This window comes from Rhipicephalus sanguineus, chromosome 3 (genome assembly GCF_013339695.2).
Source record: "Rhipicephalus sanguineus isolate Rsan-2018 chromosome 3, BIME_Rsan_1.4, whole genome shotgun sequence".
Lineage (NCBI taxonomy): Eukaryota > Metazoa > Arthropoda > Arachnida > Ixodida > Ixodidae > Rhipicephalus > Rhipicephalus sanguineus.
The window spans coordinates 132,675,921-132,702,064 of record NC_051178.1 but is presented as its reverse complement, the minus strand read 5'-3'; the positions used below and the strand labels follow the sequence as shown (position 1 = coordinate 132,702,064).

Below are 26,144 nucleotides of genomic sequence, written 5' to 3'. Positions count from 1 at the left end.
CTTTTCCTACATGGTTATTCTCTTTGTTCTTCTGTACTTTTGGCACTTGTAAGCATGTGGAACAGAGGAATGACGAATTCAGTGGAACTTATTACTTTTCTGGCACAAGAGAACTTCCCACACTAGTGCTCTATGTGCATCACTCATTTGTGCTAGCAGTAGTGGGTATTATTGATGTGTACATACTTTGTTACAGCGGCCATAATAGCCGTTTTGTCCCACCACACTTTCAGTATGATTAGCGGCGCCCAATCTGTAGCGTCGCTTTGTGCTTATCACACATTGAAGTGCACTCTGTAAAGGGGTGCTCCTCAACACATTACGTGAGGTATTTGTGCTTAAAGGGACGCTAAAAAGAAAAAAGATTTCTCTCATATTAGTAAATTACTCTTTCACAGTACCGAAATCACCACACTTGCTGCAAGAAGGCTCTTGGTAAGCGAGAAAACGTGCAAAAAGAAAATGTGGCTGGTGATGCCACCTTGAAATTCTTGCACCAATCACCGTGACGTCATAGGTTTTGACGGCATCTGCTAGGGGCCTACATTGTTGTAGTGAGTACACCGTATTCTGAAGGGGCCAGAGACTTAACATACCAAGTTTCAGTAAAGTTTGTTGAGTCAATGTCGCCCAAATACAAAAAAAGCCACGTTGAAATCCGTGATGTCTTGCGCAGAGGTTTCAGCACGGAATTTGAAAATGTAACTTGGAGTGTGATTTTCTCTTCTATTAATAAACATATGATCGTGAAATTAAGGGAACTTGAGTTTTCAGAGTACCGTATTTACTCGAATCTAGGCCGGCCCCGATTCTAAGCCGACCTCCGAAATTCGCAAGGCCAGAAAAAAAAAAACCTTAGCCATTGTACTCGAATCTAAGTCGACCCCCTCCACTTTCGCACATCGTTTTTCGAAAAAAACATCGGCTTAGATTCGAATAAATACGGTATATTTTATCAACCTAAACCGATTTGTTGTTTCACTTAAGTGTCCTTTTAACAAAGGGCTGCTGCTATACTCTTTTCAGACTCGATGCAGTTGCGCTGGATGCTGAGCTTCAAGAGAAGCCTCTGGCTGACCTTAAACGGTTGGCAACCATGTTGCACACTGGCTGTGAGCAGGCCATGAAGGAGAACCAGGCATCTGCTGCAAACACCGACACTCCGGATGCCAACAACGGAGGTGCACCGGGGCGGCGGAGACACCAGCGCACAACCTTCAAGCTGTCTGGCGTGTCGGTGAATGCCAAGTCGGTGCTGGCCAGCTACCAAGAGCTCAGTGTGCTAGACTCTATGCTACCAGTGAGTGCGGAAGAGCGAAGGCACTGGACAATAGATTTGCCCACCAAGGATGCCCACTTCGACACCCCGTGGTCCGTGGCTGAGGATTCTGCTCTGCTCAGGTGTGCTGTGCCTTTAAAAAAAAAATATTGTTTACTATAACTGCAATGGGTAGTGCTTGAAATTCTACTCCCAAATATGGAATGCCACCTCCCATTCAATCAAAAAAAACTATGCTTTGCCAGGCTGCTGCTGCTGGACGCTCCTATACCACTGGAAGTTTGTCATCATTATGCGCTGCTTACAGGTTACATAGTTGTTCAAGTCGAATCACGTCTCCTGTAAACTCGTTACGAAAGTTTGGGAAATGAACGGTCAAGAGCATTGCATTTTTTTAACAATTGGGGGCACCTGTACCAATACATGGCATTGCACTCTGTGTTTGTGACTGTGAAGGATTGGGTGCGTAAATCGAGGTTGTGTTACAGTAGAGTAAATAAGGTATTCCACGCTCTGCTTCTCAACTTCTGCACTTCACCAAACTGCCTCGAACTATTATGGCAATAGGTTACTCTAGACACACCAGTGTTCATGTGCTCGGCAAGATGCGCCATTCCTGGGTGTTTCTTGCCGTAAACATAATTTCCTAGGTGCTAAACAGCGCAACAGTGCCAAAAGCACTTTCACGAAGCATCTTTGTGACTAGAGAAAGCTCATTGCAAGGATCCAAAGGGTGGCTGTGTAATAGCTACTAGGCTGGATATTTCTGGTGCCTAGACTGTCTGGTAACTGTGTTGGACTTTACATCTTTGCAGGGGCATCTATGAGCACGGCATGGGCAGCTGGGAGTCCATTAAGATGGACCCCAACTTGGGTCTCACTAACAAGATCCTTCCGGATGGTGAGGAGCTGAAGCCTCAGTGTAAGCACCTGCAGAGCCGTGCTGACTATCTTCTCAAGCTGCTGCGCAGGGTGCACGCTCGGCAGATGGCACTGAAGGAGGGAAAGGTATGTGGCTCTTCTCTTGGCAATCTCCTTCATTAGAGCAGCTAACGTAGCACATGTGTTGCTTCATATCACATTGGTTCATAGCTTCACAGAGCATACCTGTCCTGTGTGTCCTTCTCTCTTTGTTTTCCTCGCATAGGTTTACGTTTATTCTTTGATCTAGAAATCAAACATATGCTGTGGTGACTTGCAACCTTTTTTTGAAGTTGTTGATCATTCTTGAAATGAGAAGAAGCACTTCACCATAAGTTTCTGCTACTTGCTACATTTTCTGTTTTAGGTTTAATTGCACACCAGCAAGTCTAGACAGAAACATTGCTCTCCTCCATGTGTTGCTGCAAGGGCACATTGACGCACAGGGCTTGTTAGACATTCAGCTTTTGTCAGCACACAGTCTTGATGCTTGATTATCGTTCTCTTAGCTCTTCTGGGTTATTTTGTGTGCCATATAATATCTATTTATCAGGTGCCTTTTTATTCTATGCAAAATTTCTAAATAGTAGTGGCTGCTGTATATAGTGAAGTCACAAATTTTTCAGTTGGTGTACTTCAAAATGCATTCATAACTTTTTGTGGACATCCATCTGGAATGGGGGAAGTAGGTGGCACCCTCTCTGGGTGCGGGTGAGGAGGATGTGGTGTGCCATCAGGGGCACAGCAGAAATTTTTTTCGGGTGTGGGGTTCAACCACCCCTTTTGAAGCGAGTTGGGCTAGTTGGTGGATGTTCATCGTGCAATAACTAACAGCGCAACAAAGTTGGAATACGGACAATAAGAAGACGGGCACACAGCGCTTACTTACTGTCCATATTCTAACCTTGTTGCACTGATAGTTATTCCTCGATGAACACCCTTTGTGTATGTGCATGTGTGTGTTTGTATGTGTGCCTGTATATATATACACAAGCAAAATTGGAAAATATAGAGGGGGAAGGGGGTGTCAGAAGTATTAGCCTAATGTGTGTGGTCATCAGGAGTATAGGCCTAATAAACCTGACTTGCATAACTGCTTGCATTGCTCTGTTAGCTCTTTAATGTATTCTTGCTAATCAGATTATGCTTAATTGACTAAAGGCACACATTCTTGTTGTAGAATGGAAGCTGGCCAGTGCTCATGGTGTGCCCATTTATTGCAATTACATGGTTAGGTTAGGTTCCATGGATGAGATAACCATCCCCTTTGCAAGTGAAATATACCTGTTGGCATTTTACTTGGCATAGTCCCACAGCATGTGAGGGAGTATTTTGGAAATATCACAAAGGAGTGAAGTTATAGCTAGCCACTCCCAGCCCCACTACCCCATCTTTCTTTTGTGGTGTCTACATATTTGTGACACAGGAAGCACATCTCCATGGGTATATCAATTTTCGAAGGTTACCTTTTATGTGCAGCAGACGGCGCTGATGGTTTTGTGTGTAGCACTGGAATGTGCTTTGTCACATGAACGTGTACTTTACAACAGGAAAAGCCAAAGCGAAACCGAAAAGCCCGTCCAGAAAAGGTCCATCTCAGCAAAGCTATTGTTGACAATGATGACAGCAATGACAGTGACACTGCTATGGTGAGTTCAGTAGTACCTGAATTTTGGCAGGAGTTTCTGATTATTGCCCAGTCATTTGCTGCCTCTACACGAGTGCCAGATATTAACAAGGTTATGCATATTGCAGCAGAAGGGCTAGTTGTACTCGTTGTGTTCTACTGTCAACACCCCTTAGCTAAACGTCACAACAGATTACATAATCCTGTTATTTTCTGGTAATATCTCGCTGTAGTAATCTGTCCATACTTGCAAGTAGGCACCGTATTGTCTTGCGAGATAAATGTGCTTTGCCATGTGTGACACAAGTGTTAAACTGCTACTTTACTGTGGCTACTTTCTGCTGCAGGTTTTGAACATGTTTATCGTAACTGCTACTGTTTACCAGCAACCTCTTGCACATTTTAAACTTGCACAGTTGTAATTGGCTTGTATACTATGTCTGACATGTTGGCCAAAGTGTTCTCACGTTCCTTCACAATGGCATTTTCTGAAAGTCGGTGATCTGTTACATTCTGATTAGTGATAAGTCGCTCAAGTTTCAACACCAATGTGCTCCTGTAAAGCTGGCGATTTACTAAGGTCTGGACTTTAATTAGCAATCATGTGAAATGTGGCAGCTGTGTACCCTATTTTTTTTTGTAGTGTCCATATATATGACGTTCATAGTGTGAGGTGTGTCTTCTTTCGTCCCTGTGCAAAGAACCAGCACTGTTTCAAACATATTAAACATGGCCCACTTGATCAGTATCTAAGTCATAGATAATTTAAGTTGGCTATCCACAGCATGTAAGCCAAGGGGAACATATATTGGAAATTCCCACACACTTTGTGACCTGTTCATTGCACCTGTATCAGTTGTTGTGGTTGTAGCGTCCTTGAATGACATTTTTTTAGCAGATTGTTGTTGATGTGAATGTAATGCATGTTGGGTGCACAGGTGTGTACACTGCAGACCACACTTGAGGGAACAGGGAGATTTTGCCTAAGCCTCCCAGTGCCATTGCAAAGTTACCGTACCTGAGTGGATTGAGAAAGCAAAAGTTTGTCAACACCAACATGTTGCAGTGTTGCATAAATAGTAATCAAGAAATTTAAGAAGCCAATATTTTCATGGCCGCCTGAAAGAAAATGAAAATCTTATAAGTATACAAAAAAAAGTCATAGCTCGAAAGGAAGACGAAATCCTGTTTTCCTTTGTCGCCTAATGGATTGAATTATATATATGAAGGAAACTTTCAATGTCCTGAAACTTGGAATTAAAAATGGCTGGTTAACAATCCGAATAGTCACTGTAATGGAGAAGTGTTGTCTCATTTAATATATAAGTGGTCAGTAGTACCTATCGGGAAGCGTGAGATTGAAAATGTTTTAATTCTGTGGATCTTTCGTAACCTACAGCAGCTTTAAGCAGTACGTGACTACCAGGGAAGTGTTTCCTCCTAATATGATCACTACTTAATAGATACTGTCTGAATTATAGAAAAAGCAGTGGTGTCATTTCCCTTTGCACTGCATACCAGCAGTGGATGTATACACGATGAAAAAATTTGTGCATTACCTCGGCCTTTTTGCATAGCTCTTTCTTATTTGGTTTTTTTCTCCCATTTCAGTCTTCCAAATCACGCAAATTCAAAGTAAAGACAGAAGATGACAGCCACCAAAACAATGCTCTAGCAGTTATTGATGGTGTGGCCAAGGGTCTCAACATCAGCCCCAGTGCGCCTGTGCCTGATTCCAAGCTCGGTGCCGACGGTGGAGGTCCGAAAGCAAAGCGAAAAAAGAAGGAAAAGGATAAGGACAAGGTCAAGGATGGCAAGGACAAGGACAAGGACAAAAAGAAGAAGAAGAAGGTTGGTCCACTGAGCCTACTCGTGAGCATCTCATTCATATGGTTCCCACATAATTACACCTTATACGGGGGCTCAGCAGTTATGGTGTTCTGGTGTAACAGAAGGTAGCAAGCTTGAATTCCAGCTACTGTGGCAGCATTCCGGAAAAAGCCAAAATTGCTTACTTGTTTAGATTTATCTGCACGTTAATGTAGTAGTCCAGGCGATCAGAGCGATTCTAAAGCCCTCCACTACTGCAGATTTTGTACATTAAACTACATCAATAACTCAGTCTCTTTGTGGGCACCTTGAACAAAGAGTGTGATTTAAAGCACAAAGGCAAGTTACATAATAATGTCAATTTAGTCTAGTATGGTATTACTTTGTGACTGTATAGCTTGACCTCGTTATGTAGTAGTATCATGTAACATTATGTGGTAGCATCTGACGTAAAAGTACATTTGCTGTTTCTCATATCTTTGCAAGCATATGAGTTCTGTCTACTGATATTAGCAAAAAAAGTTACTTTTGACAGTTCACTGAAAGAGATATTTGACAGTTCACTGTATGAGAGTCTGTTACATTGAGATTCATTTTATTTTCTTGGCTAAAAACATTGGGTATTTGTGAGGAAATAAATGCCAAACTTCCTTTTTCGAGCCTGATAGCATCAATGTATAGTACACAAATGTTCTTGCATATAAGTTTTTGTGCACCCTTAGCTAACACAATTCTTTTTTATTGACAAACTCCTGACTAGCTGTAAAAATTTTAGACATTGCAGGTAGCTGGGGTTTGAATTTGAGGTTCTGTCTCTGCATCCTTTCTAGCCTGCCAGCAAATGCTACTGGAGGTTAATCCATTCAGCTTGCCTCATTCTTCCTAGTTGTTTCTTCAAAAACTGCCGCAGAGCATTGATTTGTACACAGCAAAGGATCTAATCGCTGAGAAAATGGTTGTGGTTTATCATACATTCGTTTCAGTGGAGGGAAGCAGACAACATACTGAGAAGGTAATGTACATACAAGGCGCACGTGAGTGCCACCACTAACACAGTGTTGGTCGGCATTGGTGTGGCACTTGTGTGGGTGTCCGAACCTCGGTGCTTTTGTTTCGTGCCTCATGTGCAGGAATGGGCTTTCAATGGTAGAATGCCCAAAGTGTGCATGTGTTTGTGTGTGTGTGCGTGCATGCGTACACAATGATGTGTACTCTCTTTTAGGTTCAGCACCAGGCAGTGTTGATAAATTCTTGCACATGTTTTCTTAGCACGAAGGTGCAGCGGAAGGTGCAAAGCCCAAGGTGAAGAAGGAGATGCCCGCAATGCACTATACTGCCAATGCTGCACCGCAAGTCATAGAAGCCACTGGTGACCTGGACTTGCTGCTGTTCAATGAGGTTAGTGACTTGTTTGGACTGTAAGAAGATATATCACCTGCATCACTTAGAACATTAACAAAAAAATATCTAATCACTGCTCTTCCTGGGTGTAGTTGCTATGGAATAAGATCCAAGCTTGCTTTGTAGCTTGTTCGTAAACGTGCCCAAGTCTCATAGCTTTGTGCCAAGCACTGAATTGTGCTGCTGTTATAAATATATGTTAGTGATCACGGGAAACAAAAATCAATGTTCGTGTACACTCAACATTTTCTTTTATGCTGAGTGAACATTTATTTTTTGTCTTACTAGTCTTGAATTCTTTTCCGGGGGGGGGGGGACTGCGTAGCTTAATTCGAGTACGTGATAAGTACAGGGGTGGTCAAAAGTTCCCAGGCCACTACCACATGTAATCCTATAGCTGTGTGGCTTGGGAACTTTCAACCACCCCTGTACCTTCTGCGTTGGCTATGTATGAGTGCTTTGTTCCTTTTGGTTTATCTACACTATAAAGTTCTGAAAAGCAGGCTTCAGTGAATAGGTAACTTACCACAAATGATCAAAGGGTCTCACATATTTCTGAAGTACTTGTTCTTGGTGCTATCTACACTTCAGTGTTTTGCGTTGTTCAGTATGCTCTGGACCTATGGGAATACAATTCCCATAGAAACAGATCTGCTTAGCATACACAAAAGATATTTGCATTGAAGGGATGGTAAGGGTCTTTGACACTATACCATGGCCAACAGCTCCTATGAATCTCATTTAGCATCTGTGGTTAGTGTTTATGGTGCACGGACATATCTGCATATTATAGACTTGGTTCAGCTGTTAGATTGTTTGGGTATTGTAAGGACAGCAAAGACAGTGATGGAAGATTTGAAAGGGACAAAAAAACATACTGCAGAAACAGAGTGTATGGGGTATTAAAGCACTTTAAAAACTGCCACAACCAGTGGTAGGCCACATATTAGCAAGTTTTATTGAGAGGTCGACTAGAAGCTTTAGAATCATTGCAACAGGTAACTAACCCAGAGAAGAAACCTTTTCGTGTTGTGTTGGCAAGGTGCTGGGGTGTGTACAAAGGTGCAGTTTGGTATTTTCAGTGCAAGGAGAAGATGCGGCCAGTGAAGCGGGCTCTCAAACAGCTGGACACGCCCGACGCCTCAATGAATGATGACGAACAAGTAAACCACACACGGCTCTGTCTGCTGAAAATTGGTGAACACATCAATGAATGCTGCAATGAGTACTCAGACCCAGAAAAGGCAAAGCAATGGCGTTCGTAAGTGTTCAGTTCTTATTGTTGTTTTTTTAATTGTTTTTCGTTGACACTTTGTTTCGGGAGGTAGCATGTCTGGAAGATTGGCATTCTGACAGGACAGAGACAAGGAATTTTGCCTTTGTGTCACAAACAGTGCTTAGTGCTGTCAATGGTTAAGCTGTCCAACTCTTAAAAAGAATTTCTGAAGATGCACCAACCAGTTACGTTTGCCAATTCCCATTGATGTCACATAGGAAGTGGGCTACTTGTTTCTGGCATCTCTCTAGAACTATATTTTGGATTGTGGTGGCATGAGTGGCATGAAGGGCGTATTCAGTTGGTCTCTTGTGGGTAGAGCCTGTTTTTGTATTTTTAAAGCATCATCGAATATAGCGCTCGAGGTGTTTTGAAGTCATTGCTTGCTGTGGTGGCTCAGTGGCTATTGAACCCTGCTACTGAGCACGAGGTTGTGGGTCCGGTACCCGACTATGGCAGCTGTGTTTCAATGGGGGTGAAATAAACACCTGTGTGTTTTAAAAACTGGTTAAAAATTCCGGTTGGTACAAAGCCATTCATACTGCAGTTCCCGCAACCGGCTGTGCAGTTTCTTGGTGTTAAGCCCTACAAAGGTTGTTGCATTTCTCACAGTGTGTATACTCTGTTTGCACGCCTGGATTGAAGAGTATTTTCTCACACATTTAATGGGCGTCTAAGGCGTACTTTCCCAAATCTTTGTATTACCACTGCCAATAAGTGGCACTAATGGATGTTTGTCTATGGTGACTCTGATGGGTTAAATACAGTGCATTGCATTTTTCTTGGTCGATGTCTCTTCTTACTCCGGCTTTTGTAAACATGATGTTGACTTCACTACTCTTTTTTGTCATGGTAGCCACCTGTGGTCATTTGTGGCCAAGTTCACAGAACTGGATGCCAAGGCATTGTTCCGACTGTACCGGCATGCACAAAAGAAAAACGAAAGTGCCGATAAATCTGCTGATCGCACCAAGGACACCGACAAGAAGGACCACGACAAGAGGCCGAGACTACATGACGAGGTTAGCTCTTCCGATGCTGTAAGTTTTAAAATGAACAAATACCACTACTAAAGAGTAGTGCACCACATATCTTTGTACATACCACGTAATTGAATGTAAAATTAAGTTTTATGCATTTGTCTCTAAATTAGGGTTGTGCGAATATTCGAAATTTCTAATATTTTTCGAATAGTGTTTGCTATTCGATTCGATTCGCACTGGAATTTTACTATTCGAACTATTCGTACTTCCCAAAAACAAATACAGTCAACGTCCGATTGAAAGTCACCCCTTCAGGTTTTTAATATGCTTCACCTCATTACACTCTCGTATTGCGGCAAAGCTGCCTTTCAAGCTCCATTACGGTCGAACTTTGCTAAGACACAGTCAACGGCCGATTGAAAGTGGTCCCTAGATTTTCAATGTGCCTCACCTCATCACACCCCGGCATAGCGGCAAAGCTGCCTTTCAAGCTCCATTACGGTCGAGCTTTTCCAAGACATAGTCAAAGGGACCCTGAAACGGTTTTTTAAAGTTTTGTCAGCGTTTAGGCAGGAGCATCCCCAAATCATTCGCACCAGAAATTAAGCGACGCACTGTGTACCAAGGCCGCTACGGAATTTATATCTATACCCTCCTCCTCACCACTGCCTTGCACCCTCAACTCGCAGACACCCTGACATCGTCGGCGATCGCAGCGCTCTTATGAGCGCACTCGACGGTTTGAGCTTCGCGACGGGTTGCGCGTAATCTCAGAGGCCCAACAAAGACGAAGCTCGCGGAGTGGTTGATATCTGCTCCGACAGGTGCTGCCACATTACCAGCAGATCTTATTTTATTCTCCTGTACGGCGACAATCTGCAACCAACTCTATGTCTGCAACAGCATGCGGACAAACAAAAATAATTCGAGAACGATCACCGATAAGCGTAAACTCGGGCAATGTGGTTGTGTCTTCAGGGGTGAAGTTACAGCCACAAAAACGTGGATCGTGGCGTTGAACGGATAGCGAGAGCGCGACGCTCATTGCAGCGACGAGCTGAAGGGATTCCACTCGCCAGATGCCTCACGAACATTGCACGATGTCGCAGCTTTACAAGTCACCAATTGCTAGAAATTGCTAGATACGTGGTACACAACAAGGCTGGGGCAATTAATTATGTCCAAGAAAAGAAGCCTCAAGATAAACACTCTCGCTCAGCTCACGTCAACACGGAGTACATTGTAACACAGGCAGACGACGCTCGCTGCCCACAGGAGGTTCAGTGACGTGTACTGGACATATCCAATCAGGTCAGCCGCCTGCGTGACGTCGCGCTTCCAATACGACGCGCACTGGAAGTGGGCGGTTTGAAAACGCGTTTGGCTGAGCCGCTGTGATCGGTGGCGATTCGCAGCTTTAAAGCCTTGTAATAAATTACACAGTTTTCGCACAGAGCTTAAATCGGTCTGTAAATGATCCTTAGGACTTGTTCTACTGGCTCAATGTGTTCGTACATAATCGTCAAAACCGTTTCAGGGTCCGATTGAAAATGATCCCTAGAATTTCAGTGTGCTTCACCTCATCACACACCGGTATTGCGGCAAAGCTGCCTTTCAAGCTCCGTTATGGTTGAACTTGGCCAAGACAGTCAACGTCGGATTAGAAGTGGTTCCTAGATTTTCAATATGCTTCACCTCATTGCAGCCCCGTATTTCGGCAAAGCTGCCTTTCAAGTTCCGCTACGGGCGAACTTGGCCAAGAGACAATGTCCGATTGGAAGTGGTCCCTAGATTTTTCACTATGCTTCACCTCATCACACCCCCGTATTGCGGCAAAGCTGCCTTTCAAGCTCTGCTACTGTCGCAAGTGTACTAACTCAAGAAAACGCTGGTTCCAACATGGAGATGAAAGATGTGGCAGAGGTGGGGGCTCAATTAATGCTGTTTTGGACCTGAAATTTGGGCAGGAAGGCCGAAAAATCTGAAGCCAAAGCTTTTTTAGCATCCAAAATTTCAAATGTTCTTATATATCGACGTCTACGAGGCAGATTTGGAACTCTGGACTTGAAAGGAGCACACCCTTGTCCGCCACATCAGTTGGGCTTCCACAGAAGTTGAAAGAGGAGGACAGGCTGAGGAAATGGCATCTTTGCCCATCACGTGTAAAGTGTTGTCGGCAACACTTTGGTTGCACCAAATCATGTACATAAATAGAATTCGGCCTCTACATTGCCTCATTCTTGATAAGACAACTATGAAACACCACCCCGCCAGTGCTTCATCAACCTAGCGAAAAGAAACACTTTCATGTTGCTATCTCATAGAATATGCTTAGGAATCCTCTCTAACTTTTTTTTCTGCAATTTCGCTTCGAAGTATTCGAAAAATACACTAGAAATATTAGAAAGATATTCGATTCGATTCGCACTCACACTTCAATATTCGAATTCGCTTCGCACCCAAAATTTTGCTATTCGCACAGCTCTACTCCAAATATAACGTAGTTACTGCATGAAAGAAACCATACATAGTTGCACCTTTGCAATTTGTGGCGATTCTATATCGCAGCAATTTTCAAAACAGACTCGCTACAAAATTGCTCGAGCTCTTAATACAGCGATCACTTTTTGAGGGAGGAAAAAAAATAAAGAGGCAATAAATGCTGAAGAATTTCTTCCGTATATGAGAAGTAATGGTTCCCCCGAGGTGCTCCCACCCCTTTCATCATCAGATGGGTAGCCTTTTGTTTATCACTTTTCGAGTTTCAATTAATTCAAGCTCAACGAGAATACCCGGGAAGTTTGAATTAATGAGCTTTTACACATTGTGACTGTGCAGGGGAGCCAGCCTGGCAGTACTCACAGCAGCATTCATGGAAGTGGGCACGGCAGTCATCACGGCAACAGTGGACAGCACGGGAGCAGCAGCCAGCATGGTTCCAGTCAGCACAGCGGCAGCCAGTATGGCAGCAGTAGTCAGCATGGCGGGCAACATGGCATCAAGAGGCACGCTGAGGACGACCACAAGAGGCCTAACAAGCGACCGCACGACGACAAACCACGGGACAAAAGAAACGACGGTGGTGGCAGGTGAGCATGGAGCAATGACAGTTCCACAGGCTGTGTGTTCCACTTGTTGTAACACCAGTAGCACTTTTCCTGCGTGAAAGTAATATGCAGGGTGCAGGTGTCATCAAGTTTCGATAGGAAAAAAAAGTATGCATTGACATGGTTTATAATACTTTTAAAAAACAAAGAAGACTGAAAGAAGCTAAAGAAAATTGGGGTATCAGTAGTCCACCAGTTCATTATGTTCAGCATCTCTTCAAAAGCACAAACTTTTGGCACCTGTTTAGCACCATATAACTTTTGAAATTTCAACCGCGCCCTAAGCTCTCGAGGGCACCATCTTGCACCACCTGACATTTCAGGTGTGTAGGGGAGTGTATTAATATTTACAGCATGTCGCCCAACGTATGGCATGTAAAGAATGCCAAGAAAACAATAGGCCGATGCATAATGGGGCATCAGCCATGTAGTATTAAGTTGGGCCGATTGCAGGATGTACTGCGTGTGCATGCAATTGCAACAGCAGTAGCTTTCTTGTTACACGGTGCCTGAAAATTTTCACAATAATATTAATGATGCGAAGTGTGGAAATTCTAGGCAATTTTTTTTTTTCAAATTGAAATATCGCAGAACCATTTCCCAAACTATCATACTTTCCGAGTGTCATCATTTTAAAGAAATTGTATTTGTTGTACTATTCCAGCAACAGTCACAACAAAGGTGGTGGTGGCAGCAGTGGTGCATATCGTGACCGGGGTAGCAGCGGCTACCAGAAGGGCTCCAACAGCTACAACCACCCTCCCCACCGACCGTCATCATTCCAGCAGGGTCAAGAACGGTGGAACCACGAGAACCCTGCATCCGGCTGGGATAGGTGTGTGGCTTAGTGAACCTAGCAGTTAAAGTGAAAACTTATCTCTCTGGCATGCCACCACCTTAAAAGCCAATAGCTACAAAATTCTGGGGCCTGTAAAAAGCATGGTTTGAAGTGGTGTTAATGTAGAGTGGCCTACACGCAAAATTTTATATTTGTAATAAGAGTGGGTGCGTTGGGAAATGTTTGCAAATGTATATGTTTGGTGGTGCTGAAACAAGGAAAAAGTAAAAAAAAAAAAAAAAGCGCCACCATTACTGTTTACCAGAAGTGACGCATGACTTAAAGGGGTACTGACACCTTTTTTCGAAGGCGAGTTTACTCTGCCATACAAATCTCCTGTATGCAGAGACGGCTCTGAGCAAATGTGAAGCTCAGCAAATGCTGATGAGATATTTTAATTTGATATTAAAGACAATTTTTCCATGGAGCACCTACTGACATCGACACTAGCTTGACGTCAGGCTACAGTACAAATTCTGGTGACTTCACGCAGCAGTCTGGCTAGTTGTGATGATGTTACGTACCAAAACTTCCAAGATGGCCGCTTGTGCATCATCAAAACTTCCAAAATGGCCGCTTGTGCGTCACCACGGTGCGGAGCGGTCGTGGAAACATCACTACATATTGTACGAGCATGTGATTAGAAGCTCATACCGTATTGTGACGTCAGGGTACAGTAGGAACTGAAACTAGCTTTTAAAAACATACTGTAATTACTTTTACAGGGCGCACTCCCACTTAGCACTACCGTTTCTTGGCTCTTGAGGGCTTGGCCTTTCATTAGACGCAAAAAAACGACAATTGAAAATATTCGTGTCAGTACCCTTTAAGGGGGGACACGGGTCTTAGAAGGCCGAAAATCGCGAAAAAATCGACTTTTTGAAGCTGACGTTTTCGGAATCTATATCTATTTTTGCACAAGTCTGCTAAGTTTGTAGCTTCTATTTTCATTATTTCCGCCGTAAAATCAATCTGTAACACCAATATGAGGTTTGTCTGAGCGCAAATTGACGCTAAAATCGCGCTCTTTCCGCGCCGAACCGTTGCCGGTACACACGGGCTATCGTGGCCATCTTGATCTCGTTTGAAAGAGCCGTTTTTCATCTTCAATTTCCCGCCACCGCTGGCTCGCCTTGCTCATTGGTTTTCTAGCAAAAACGCGTCATCGAGAAGTACAAGCGCGCGATTCTATTGGCTGCTTGGGGCACGTGACAAAATCTAGGCATCCGATTCGCCAAGCGGCGTTTCCGGCGTCTGCTTCACCGCCGAGACGCGCGTGAGCGTGCGCCATTTTGTCCTGGTGTTGTCGACTGCCTACAGCTATGGGTCCTGTCATCAAGAAGTTCCGCACCAAACACAAATTCGGAAAGCGGGTGAGGCGATCGCTAGCCGAGAACTTCAGGAAGCGCCCCGCAACGACCCAGAACAACGAGGATGACGAACTCGCAGTGGCTGTCGACGCCAGCGCGGTAGGCCTAACGGACACTAGTCCTATGAGCCCGTCAGTTGCCGACAACGTCGCGGAAAGCGGCCGTGTGCGTCACGACACACAAATTCTGCAGCCCCAACAGATAGAAGACTAGAAGAAGAAGGCAGAAGTGAAGCTGCAAGAGATTTCATCTGTTGCGGCGACGGAACGGAAGCGCAGCCTTATCGCTAAACGCGCGGACGCCGCGGGTCCCCCATCTGATAAAACGACCTTCACCATCCTGGACTTGGAGGCGGTAAATGCTTTGATAATATTGCATTTAAAGTGCAAGATTTACAACGGAGATACCGAGATCAGGAGAGGCGAGCGGGAATACGGCCTTGCCGTCAAGCTTGAGCTAGTGTGTGAACTGCGGTGACGGGTCGTCAAAGTGGAGTTCGCCGCGCGTCGACGGACAGCAGAAAATAAATCCATTCACAGTAAACGTGCTCGCCACCCGCCCAATGCAGGCTACTGGCAACAGGCAGACTGCTTTTAACGACATATTTGCAATGATGAACATATCGCGTCGCGGCCTCCACACGAAAACGTGGCAGGCGTACGCGAAGAAGCTAACACCTGCCGCTACTCTTGCTGCCTCGAAACTCATGAGTGAGTGCGCGAGTTCGGTTCGCGACATCTACGCGGAACTCAACGTGGACAACCCGGGAAACATCGCCGTGTCATACGACGGATCGTGGATGACGCGCGGACACTCGTCGCATATTGGCGTCGGTATCGTCATTGAACTGATAAGCGGCCTCGTTGCAGCAGAACTTGAAACTTGCAGCAGAACTTGAAAAAAAAAAGGCATGCTAACAATCAGTCTGATTATATGCCTGGTGCATATTAATCACTAAAAGTATGTGTGCCTTTGATATTTTTCATTCTGTAATGCTAAATAAAGTTTTAACCTTTTTTGCTCATTTTCTCAAAACATGGATTTTGGCCACTTCCCTTGTTTGCTTCTTCTGTAAAAGTCGACCTAGGACAGCTAGAGCTACAATTCTTTTTGCACAACCTAGCTAAATGTGCATAAAAAGCAATGCTGCAAGCAGATTTTCAATCTGCAATTCCAATTTTTTTTATATTAGTTTAAAATTTTCTTGTTTTTGGCTAGGTGTAGGCCATGAACTCATTAGTGCTGTAAATTGAGAAGTAGTTGTTCGATTTCCAATCAGCTTGCAGCGTTGCTCTCCTTAGGCTTTCTGGTATCTATATATGGGTTTATAATGATGTTATGTTGCATAGATAATTTTTTATTGTTTCAGCAAACAATAAAATGAGATTACTAATTATCTCTGAAAATAATTGACCTGTGTAAAATATAACTGGATAGTTAAATAAAGCTAAAAAAACTGAACAAAGCAGTGCAGTTTCATCTAATTTGGCCAAGAAATAACCTATATTATCTCTAAAAACCATGTCCCCCCTTAAGCTAGGCAAGTACAGATTAGCTGTTGCCCACATCCTTGCGATGCAATGAAGAAAATAACAGTTTCGCTTAAGGGCAAAGCAGTGAATGCGATAGCAGCAAATTGTAATGTTAGTATATGTAGTAAGGCTAGAAGCTAGCTCTTTTCGATCTGATCTCGTGTAACTCAACAGAATGCTGGTTTAAAGGAATACGGCCGCTCCAGGGACCGAAGCGGTTTTCATGCTGTCTGTTCTCTAAACGTAAAGTAAGCGTTGAGAGCATAGCAATTTTATGAACTGTCTCCTGATGCCTGTTGAGATAGTGCGCACACGCCAGCAAGTACACTATCTTCCTTTCGAGCGATGCAGCCCCCCCCCCCCCATACCCCCCCTTCCCCTGGTATCCCTTCTTGCTTCTTACAAAAGATGGACGGGGCATTTCCTCTCAGCTTGATGAGGAATCGACGGCAGGCCTTGCATGTGGGGTGATGTTATTGCATGCGCCCTCAGTGCGATGGAGACGGCCGGCTCGTTTCATCTCTGCATCAGCCACGCTCGCGAGCTCTTACTCGCAGTTAGAACATACAAAGCGCAGGGTAATGTTATCAGTTTGGACTTCATGTGGAAAATGACAGCGATGGCCACATTAACAGTGACGGCAAAAACCTGTGGAGAATTCCATATAATGCTGTTGCTATAAAAAAATCTTTGATGGCAGCATTCTGGGACTTGCATCATACCTGCCAACTGGTAGGTGCATGGGTCATCTGCTTAGGTGCTATGGCTCCTGATAAAAAAAATTTGACAATTACCAGCCCTGCATCTCTGCCAAGATTGCTTCAGCAATGTGCAATACTTATAACCAATTTAGTCAGGGCAAAAGTTCATCATTCCTGTGCACAATATTTCTTGAGCTCATCATTCCTGTGCACAATATTTCTTGAGCTCAGTATTTTTATTGTTTGCACATTAATGTTTGCTAACTGTACACAGTTTTGATGAGGCCACTGCTGTTTGTTTTATATGTTTGATACCATTTGTTTTCCCACACTTTCAGGTATAACAATGATTACAACAAGCATGACCCATACCGTCATTACCAGGGAAATCGCGTAGATGATCAGGCCTACAAACGAGACAAAGATCCCAGGACACAACATCCTGACAGAAGGTGAGATTTGACTGCACTTGAAACCGATGTGTTTGTTTCCACCAAGTTTTTCTCGTGTTAATAAAGGAACTAGCACTTAATTGACAACCAGTACTCGAAGACTAGCGCCTAATTAAGAAACTACATCATACTGAGGGTTCAGCAAGGGCCGAGATGTAGAACTGAGCATGCATATTTGTGCAACTAGTGTAGTGTTAGTGAAATTGCACATAAGCTAACTTTCGTTTGAATTTCTGCTTGCAGGTACCACGGTGGAAGTGGAGGCAGCAACTTTGGGCCATACGGTATACCACCAGTAGCAGCGGCATCGGTACCTTACGCAGCTGGTTATGGAGCAGTACCGGTGCCAACCGGCACTCTTCAGCCACCGGGCGCAATGCCTGAACACCACACAAGCCCTTTGGGCCCCTACAGCCCTTACCAAGGGCACGCAGACTCATGGAGGCGGAAAGAACGTACCAACAGCGGAGGAAGTGGTGGCTACTCGCGACCTCCTGGTGGCGGTGGCCATTTCGATCGACCACCCGATGCACCTAAGCACGTCTAGGTGGCATTCTACATGAGTCGTGGGCTTCTGTAATGCATCAACGTTGCACGCTGCCAGAAATTGCTGTCCTGTTTGGCAGCAAAGTGAGCTAAAGCCTTGGCAGTCTTCTGGCCTCATCAAGACAGCTTTCGTCAGTAGCCAGACTCCCACTGCAAGACCTGGGAGTTGACCTCGGTTTTGGACTCTTGGATCTCTCCGCAGCTTCGCTGGCTCAACAAATTTACCTTAACAGATGTGTTGGGAAAGCAAGCCAGTGCAGCATACACAGCTTGTGGGGGTGGCTGTTTCTTCTAGGGCAGTACTGCTTGGACATCTTGCATCGAATGCACGAGGTGCCATGGTGTAAACTTCAGATTGTGCAGTCAGTCTGGTCATCAATGCTATGTTGTCATGGAGGTTAAACGTCTTTTGTACATTTTTTTTCCTGTGTTTTCTCAGTACTGTGTTGACTCATGCATTTTCTTTTGTGACTGGCAGCCACTCTGCACAATTGGCGGCCACTTATTGCCTTTTCTAATGCATTCCAGCTTCTTGAAATGAATCTTGGCAGTCTGTGATTCTCTGTGTGGCACTGGAGAGACACTGCCTGCAAGCAGCAGTGTTTGCCGTAAAATTGCGGTTGGCAAAGTACTTCGCGAAGCTGTGCCACATGTAGTTACTATCGAGGAGGTCCGAGTCTCTTGGCATGTATTTCTCCATTCAAGCTGCGGCCATGGGACAGGATCAAAAGTTTACAGAATTGAATGATTTTGTCGATTTCCACCACTATCCTTCTGCATTCAGGCACACCTTTGTTGCTCCCTTTGTTGTTAAGGCCGCATCCGCTGTGATCGGCCGCCAAACAGGCCCAGGCCACATTTTGTTCAGAGTTGGCTTTCCTGAGCAGTTCCTGTCGTATAAAGCCGAGAGTTGTTGGGCATATGCCGTGTAGATAGTTTATATTTCTTGTTCAGAGCTTTACACAGCAAACACGCGTTTATTGCAAAAATGCATGCACAAGTCATCAGTGGCCAAAGACGGTATTGCTAATCGCACAAGAAATGAGACACCTGGGTTGCACATGTGCCACGGCGTCTCTGTGCTTTAGTCGACTTGCAATGCTCGAAGCACACAGTGCTTCAAAGTAGAACAATTTTGGTGAAAACTGAAAGATTTTGCATGTGAAGATTCGTGAAACGTGTCACATGTTCGGGATCGTGCATTAGGCGTGCCCTTGGTCAAAACCTTGGTAAGTGCGCCATGTTAACGAGACGGAAGTCTCATTCTAAGCACCAGTGAAGTTGTGATAAAGTTGTGGACTCCTTTTTTTTTCTGTATGAACATCTTAGTCGTGTGACCTCATTTGGATGATTGAGCTGTGTGGAACTATGTAAGTTGTGCTCCGACGTGATAGCTTAAAGTCCCAATGGACTTAGGCATTGTGTGCCCAATGGAATCAAAATCTTTTGTGGTGATTGGTGTACATAAATGTGTGATTACTTAGGTAGTAGATGATGATTGGGGACCAAACACTAGTCCCAAATTATGTACAGACAGAGAGAGTGTTTATTTAGCAATTTTTGTAATATGTTTTGCCATGAAGAAAAAAAAAAACTCGACGAAAGAAGTACCTTGCTGTTTTCTCAACTTTGCTATGCACACATACCCATAAGCACATACCAATCGAACAAAAACATTTTGCCTCTAGTTGCCCATGCATTTTTTTTTTTTCAGTGTAACTAGCATAAGCTGGTTTTTTGTTGTTGAACTACTAAAGTCAAACCTTGCTACAACGAAATGTGATATATTAAATAGATGCTATCAGAAACCCCTGCATTTTAAATGCTGCTTTAAAGGGACCGACAACCAATTTTTATGGTACCTGTTTAATCGTGGAATGGTACCACAGAAAATGCCGGGAAGCATATACAATCAAACCTTTTTTGATCTGCGGCGACTATAAAGTCGTATAAACACAACACACACTGCAAATAGTGTGGGGAGAGCGTGAGAACGGTTTGTGTGTGTGTACGGAGGCTTGCTGCACATGCGCCGCAGCTCGACATGTTGCACTAGTTGCCGCTTCTCAGCGTCCAACTCCTGTTACCTCGTAAGCAGCATACAATAGAATGAGGATGGATAGTAATATACATGCTCTAATTTTGAGCACTAATTATGGTGAGCATTAAAGCAGGAGAATACATACAGCAAAGTGAATGACTAAATAATCAACCTTCAAGGCTGTTCCGCCAGGCTGCGCAACATACCATCCTTTGTGACTTTTAAGCGCAGTTTAATAACGTAAACCTACTCGAGTCGCAGAAAGGATGCTTGAATCTGGCACCATAATTCACGGTCTTTTAATTTCCACAGGAATCGCACATTCTGGCCAGTTGTTGGTCCCTTTACTGAAGCAAAAGAACTTCTTTTAGCTAGACATGTTTGAACCCTAGTAGCTTAAATTAAACAATTGCTAGACTTTTTATGCTGGTATGGCCAAACTCTGGCAGTCGGGGCCAAAACCGCCCCATGATTTCCAGGTGCTGCCACTCTGTATGTGACACAAAGCTGCACAAAAATTGTAGTTTTACTATGTTGCATTGAGGCACAGATCCAGGTTTTTTTTCCAAGGAGGGACTCCGCTTCTGACGTTGTGATAGTGATTGCTCAAATGCTTTCGATGAACTATAAAAATAAATTTATTCACATCCCAGCGATTGTTCTCCGAACATATTGAGCTAGGAAAAAGGACTTCATGAGTCTGTAATACCCCTGGCAGACGGGTACTTTAAAGTCCTTCATGTAAGACATCTTCTAGAAAAACGTTTATGCGCAGTGACACACAACAAAGGAGTATCTCCCTCCCCTCAAAGTTTCTCAGCGGGAAAGCAGATCCCGCATCTACTTTTCCAGCGAAAAACGTGACCTCTCGCACACAGCCTGAGCAACTCATCAATGCACACTTTCAACAAAGGCACCCTGGGTGCGACATTATAATCTCCTCTGGGGCTTTTGTAAATATGTGTGACCCTCCAAAATTCACTTTCAAGGCAACAACGTCGCCCATTGTACTCCCGTGCAACAGGCAAGTAATGCAGTAATGTGATTTGCCGAGTGGTGAAGATTTACTCTTAAATGCCCGCATCTAAGGTCCCTAGATCACGTCGCGAGCGCCGCCATGTTGAATTCCGGTAGTGTCATTTGGGAGTTTGCACAATGGGCGCCGTCAACAAAAGCCCCCAACAAGCATAACAGTTTTTTTTTTTTTAATGTTTTCACTCCTGCTCCTTTCACAAGCAGCGGAGCAGGCGCTTCAGCCTAATCCGACGCGAAAGGCAAACCATGTACGGAAACCGCGTGGTCACCGACACAGACAACCACATCGCGTTGATGGCTTGAAGCCTCTGCTGCGCTAAAATTACCGAAGCGGTCGGTGCTCGTCTAGTGTTGCAATACAGCTATTTGCTGGGCGTCCACAAAACGCGTGTCCGGACTGATGGACGCCGGCGCCAACTGCCGCTGTAGTTTGCACCCGAGGATAAAGAGATGGGGATCCCCGCAGCAGAAGGGGAAGTCCCACTCGAAGGGAGCGCGCCATTGTCCGCCGTATCAGTTGGACCGCAGCTGTGGACGAGTGGGAGGAGCTGGGTTCGATTCCCAGAGCCGCCGGGCACCCACCGACTTTTCCAATGGGGAAAGAAGGTACCCCAGCCTGGCGCTCGGTGTTGTGGAACTTGTGGGTACTCATTTCTCGAGAAGGTGGCATCCCCTTTCCTCGGTCTTCTTTCAATCTCCAAAATAAGCGTTTTTCTTATCCTCAAACCGCTATACAGCTGAAACTCCATTTAACGAATTATAACTACGCTCGAATTATTTCATTAAATAGCTGAGTTTATGAAATCGAGAAAGGGAATTTTCGGTGCTTAGAAATCTAAAATTGTAACGTAGCGTCGCCCAAAAGCTATCACGGCGTTGTTTTTTGCCGCCAACCCACAGCTGCGCGTGCGAAAATTCCGCGAGGGCTGCCCCTTACATGGGACATTTCATGGCGCGTGGACCCACGGGGCACCACGTCCTGGCGATGCAGGCCACGTAGACGGTCAGGTGAAGCTACGACGGGCTACCGATATGCGAAGACGCGGAGAACGAATACAGTGACCTTGAGAGCAGGCCGAGCAACGAAGTTGCAAGGAGATGATCACTGCTCTCTGTCGCAGAAATAATGAAATAACGAAAGCAACCACCGCCGCCTCGTCCGGTACATAACACCGCTACCGACTGCCGAGCCCATTCCGTGCACGGACGCGGCGTGCAGCCTCGTTAAATAAAGCTAGGGCCGTGGTGGTGACTAAGGGAGGTGCTCCCCACCCCCTAGTCACCTAAAGGGTTATTCAGACGGGGGAGGAATGCTCGGGGGAGACGGGGGGATTGCGTATCACGTGACCGCGACGTCACGGATTAGCGAGTGGGCGTGACCCCCCCGCGCCTCCTCGGAGGAGACGGGGACGTTTTCCCCGAAAGGACAAACGATCCCCCTGCGGTGGGGGATGTGGCGGAATTTCGGGCTCTTGTTTGGCCACATTGTTGCACTTGCTCCTGCAGAGAGCGGCAGTGGGTGTCCAGTCTGCAGCTGGATGGTCGTCTGCAGCTCGTCAAACGGGTGGTGCAAGCCACCAGAGTAGTCTAGTAACACTGGTCTCCCCCTCCGTTTGCCTCGTCCGTGTGAGTGGGGGGCATTTGTGGAGACTTCTCCTCGCGAGCTGACGTCACTAGGCTCCGCCTTTACCCCCCGAGCATTTCTCCCCCGTCTGAATACCCCTTAAGAGGGGGGTGGCAAAATCTGCCCCATATATTGACTTAGCAGGGGGAGGGAGCGCTGGGCTGACCCCCCCCCCCCCCCTGATGGGGAACCCTGCGCACGCCTAAGCATCAAGGTATGACGCTAAGTAAGTAAGTAAGTAAGTAAGTAAGTAAGTAAGTAAAGGGTTCCTATTCCCTTTTAACACAGGGCAGGCAGTTTAAGTGCCACAGGAAGAAAAAAAAATGTAAACAAATGTCAAGTGTTTTCGTTCTTTTGTTCGTGCATAAGCAGAGTGTCACTAGTGTCACGGGTCACGGTGTCGCTTAATGCACACACGCACACACACAGAGGAGGCGCTGCACACGGGAGAGTATTTCGGCCGCGCGTTAAAAAAGTGCGGCCGGTGCGGCCCTCTGGCGGGGGTCTGGCCGTTGCCAGGCGAGCGAGACCGGCGAGACGGAGACGCGTAGACGCGGTGGCTCCGGTCATCGTATCGATAGTATGCGCTCCCCTTCTGCGGTAGTGTTATGTTATTTCGGCAGAGTAAAAAGCTGGGCTTGGTGTTCCCTGACTACTGTGCGATGGAGTTAGGAGAGGCCAGGATAGACGCACATCATTATCTTTGTTTATTGCTAGCGTGCATGCTTGTTGACATCCGACCGTCAGTTCGTACGTGTTGCATATCGTGCTTTAATTGTGGTGTTAATTCTAATGCGGCCGGACTGCTCGCACTGAGCTTACAAGAGTGCCCCCTACCTCTAGGCCGCACACCTTGATTTAACAGCACTAACATTGTTTCATTTCGTTGTTGCTGCAAGTATAAATTCTGAGTGAACAAAGCAGTACAAAAGCGTGCACTGTCGGCGCAGAGCATTACGACGTTCGGCGACGAGTATGGCGAGTACGAACAAGGTTCTGTCTTCGGGAGAAGAAGCGGCGCGGCGGGAAATATGATGGGAATTCGCTAGAGCATATGGGCCGAACGATGACGGGCCGACCCCGAGTTTCGAGTGAGAGAGGCGTGTCGCCGCAACTGCACGACAAAACTCGTCGGGAAGAAAGACGTCGGCCGCCCAGCAACGAAGGGAATCCGATCCTGACTTGCGAGTGGCCAAAGCAGGAGCTCACGGACCGTTTAGCGGCGTCATATTATCATCGCTGTATCGACAGCTAAAATAGTACTTAGTAAAAAACGCACCCCAAAGCCAAGGAAAAGGCACCAGCTCCGCAGTTTCATCAGTCTTCGCGACGCCAAGTCAGTGAAGCTGTGCTAAATTTTACCCTTGAATGTTGCATTTGTGCGCTGTGACGTGCAGCTCATGCAGTCACTGCTTCATCGCAATGCCCACTGAATACTTTGTAATACCAAAGGAAACATGGCACTGCCGCAGAACCCAACGACGGTCGGAGTGCCGCCGCGGCCGCGTCTTCGTCGTCTAGGCAACCGCGACCGCCGCGCGCGGAGCAGCTCTGTGTACCACGTGACTTTTTTAACGCGTGGCCGAAATACTCTCCCGCTGCACACACGATTGGCTTGGTGGAAGTCGAGTCAAGAGTCGAGCCAAGCCATGCCGTGTTCTGCACCTCCGTGGCCGTTTAAACATGGCGGATGTTTACCGTTGTAGGGGGTCACCTATCCAGCGGCCGTGTTTGGGAGTTCCGTGATGCTAGTACTTTGTCTCAACCACTGTTCTCGACTTGGGTCTTGAAGCATGACTGGCCCTGCCAGCTTCTCGTCAGTCTGCTTTGACCCATTGCCACAAGGCGGCGGAGTGTCGGTGCGCGGGGCCGCAGAAGAGGGTGTGTGGGGCGTTTCCCTGGCCGATGTGGTCGCGACCTCTCTGTTAAGACGATCCCAGCGTAGCAGGAGATCCTTGGTGTAATTGACCCTATCGAAATGGTTTTCTTCTGTTTGGCCCGACAGGCCCAGGAGTTCCGGCAGGCTTGGTGAGGTGCGGGGTTTTGCAATGCCACCACCAGATGGCAGCGTTAATCACGCTAGCTTTGTGAGACACCTGGTAGCTGTCAGGACACGTCTTTTTGCCCGAAAGGAGCAATGGCACTGGCCACTGAGACTACAGATCTAGGCGCGCAGCTGCAATGAGAGAAATTATTCAGAGGAACAGACAAACTACTGAAGGAACTAGCTTTAGGTTTAGCTTTCTGGCACGTCCGGGAGGAGGGGCGGAGGATAAATTTTCTGGAGCGCTGGCGCGAATGGGGTTTTAAATTGCGAGTGGCACCAAATAAATAAATAAATAAATAAATAAATAAATAAATAAATAAAAAGAAAAAAAGCGCATCTTGCAAGTATACGTGCGCGGTGAAATGGAGTTTCTTACGGTTCATACCCTTTAAAGGCCAAGGCCCAAGAGTTCTCATTACAGTTAAACCTCCGTGATACGAATCTCACGGGACCACCAAAAATATTCGTATCATCCAAAAATTCGTATCACCAGAAAGCATGAAAAATTATATATCATGCCACAAAAAAAGAAAAAGCTGGCGTACATTTTAATTTATTGTTTTTCAGGGCCGCAACAACGTCAGGAAGAACCCTGAATGATTGTCAGTTAAGTTTTCAGGTGTCGGCAATCATACCAGCACTCGTAAATATACGGCCCGTAAGCGCACCTTTGCGCGACAGCAGTAGCCCCGTCCGAATTCTAGCATGCTTTTTCGCATGACGCAGGAGTACTGCGGCGAGAGTGAGGGAAGAAGTGGTTTGGCGGGACAGATCAAGGCCACAAAATTTCAGAACCATGGTCCTATGTTATGCTTTTGTGATCGCGGAGTTGTTGGGGATGTTTTTGGGAGGTTTACGTCTGTGCCTGCACAAGTGCGACCTCAACAGTCGCGCATGTTGACGTTGTGAGGCCTCACTCCTTCGCCAAGACCGTCCTCGCCTTCTTTCGGTCCTTGTCCTCCTTTCATAGGATTTCTGGTGCACGAGGCAGGCACGTATTCACACAGTGCCCACGTCGATGCGTTAGAAAAAAAAAAAAAAACATGGTTGATCCCTCCGTCATAGGAATCGGAATAACAGGAAAGTAAAGCGTGCCCTTACAGAAGTAACTGAATGTTTACTGTACATTGATATAAGAGAGAGAGAGAGAAAAGGTTTTTATGGCAGAAAAGCTGAGAGGTCGGCCTGAATCAATGTTCTGGCCTGCTACTCAGCATTAGGAAAGGGGAGAGTGGTAGTAAAGAGAGGGGAGAGAAGAAGCGGATGATGATGAGGGAGAAAAGCGGCGACGAAGTAAGTCCTTGAATGTCCAAAAACTATTTACAGTCTCTCGTCGAGCTCTGTATCACGCAAAAACATGTTCAGCGCTTTTAGAATATCGCGCTGATGACATGGTGGTGGTCCCAACAGAACTTTTTCTGAAACTTGTTGCTTCGATGACAACAAGGCGGCCGCCATTGAATTTTTTTGCGTGAGGTATTGTGGGCAGACGCACAGGAGGTGTTCGATAGTCTCAGGAGTGCCACACATCTCG

At 45.7% G+C, this 26,144-nt stretch overlaps 1 protein-coding gene across 2 annotated transcripts in view; it reads left to right on the top strand.

Moving 5' to 3' along the window:
- The window catches only part of LOC119387165 (chromodomain-helicase-DNA-binding protein 1), a 54,932-nt gene extending 35,465 nt beyond the window's left edge, over positions 1–19,467 (top strand). The window contains exons 23-33 of one of the 2 annotated variants that reach the window (XM_049413391.1): positions 1,027–1,401; positions 2,095–2,287; positions 3,751–3,849; positions 5,439–5,678; positions 6,927–7,055; positions 8,141–8,319; positions 9,191–9,356; positions 12,156–12,406; positions 13,089–13,259; positions 17,204–17,317; positions 17,561–19,467. In XM_049413391.1, the coding sequence (XP_049269348.1) occupies positions 1,027–1,401; positions 2,095–2,287; positions 3,751–3,849; positions 5,439–5,678; positions 6,927–7,055; positions 8,141–8,319; positions 9,191–9,356; positions 12,156–12,406; positions 13,089–13,259; positions 17,204–17,317; positions 17,561–17,864 (2,221 nt within the window). In that variant the 3' untranslated portion in view covers positions 17,865–19,467. Of the gene's footprint in view, positions 1–1,026; positions 1,402–2,094; positions 2,288–3,750; positions 3,850–5,438; positions 5,700–6,926; positions 7,056–8,140; positions 8,320–9,190; positions 9,357–12,155; positions 12,407–13,088; positions 13,260–17,203; positions 17,318–17,560 lie in introns of both variants that reach the window. The other variant, XM_037654475.2, reaches the window with a different exon arrangement.
- The last annotated feature ends 6,677 nt before the right edge of the window (positions 19,468–26,144 follow it).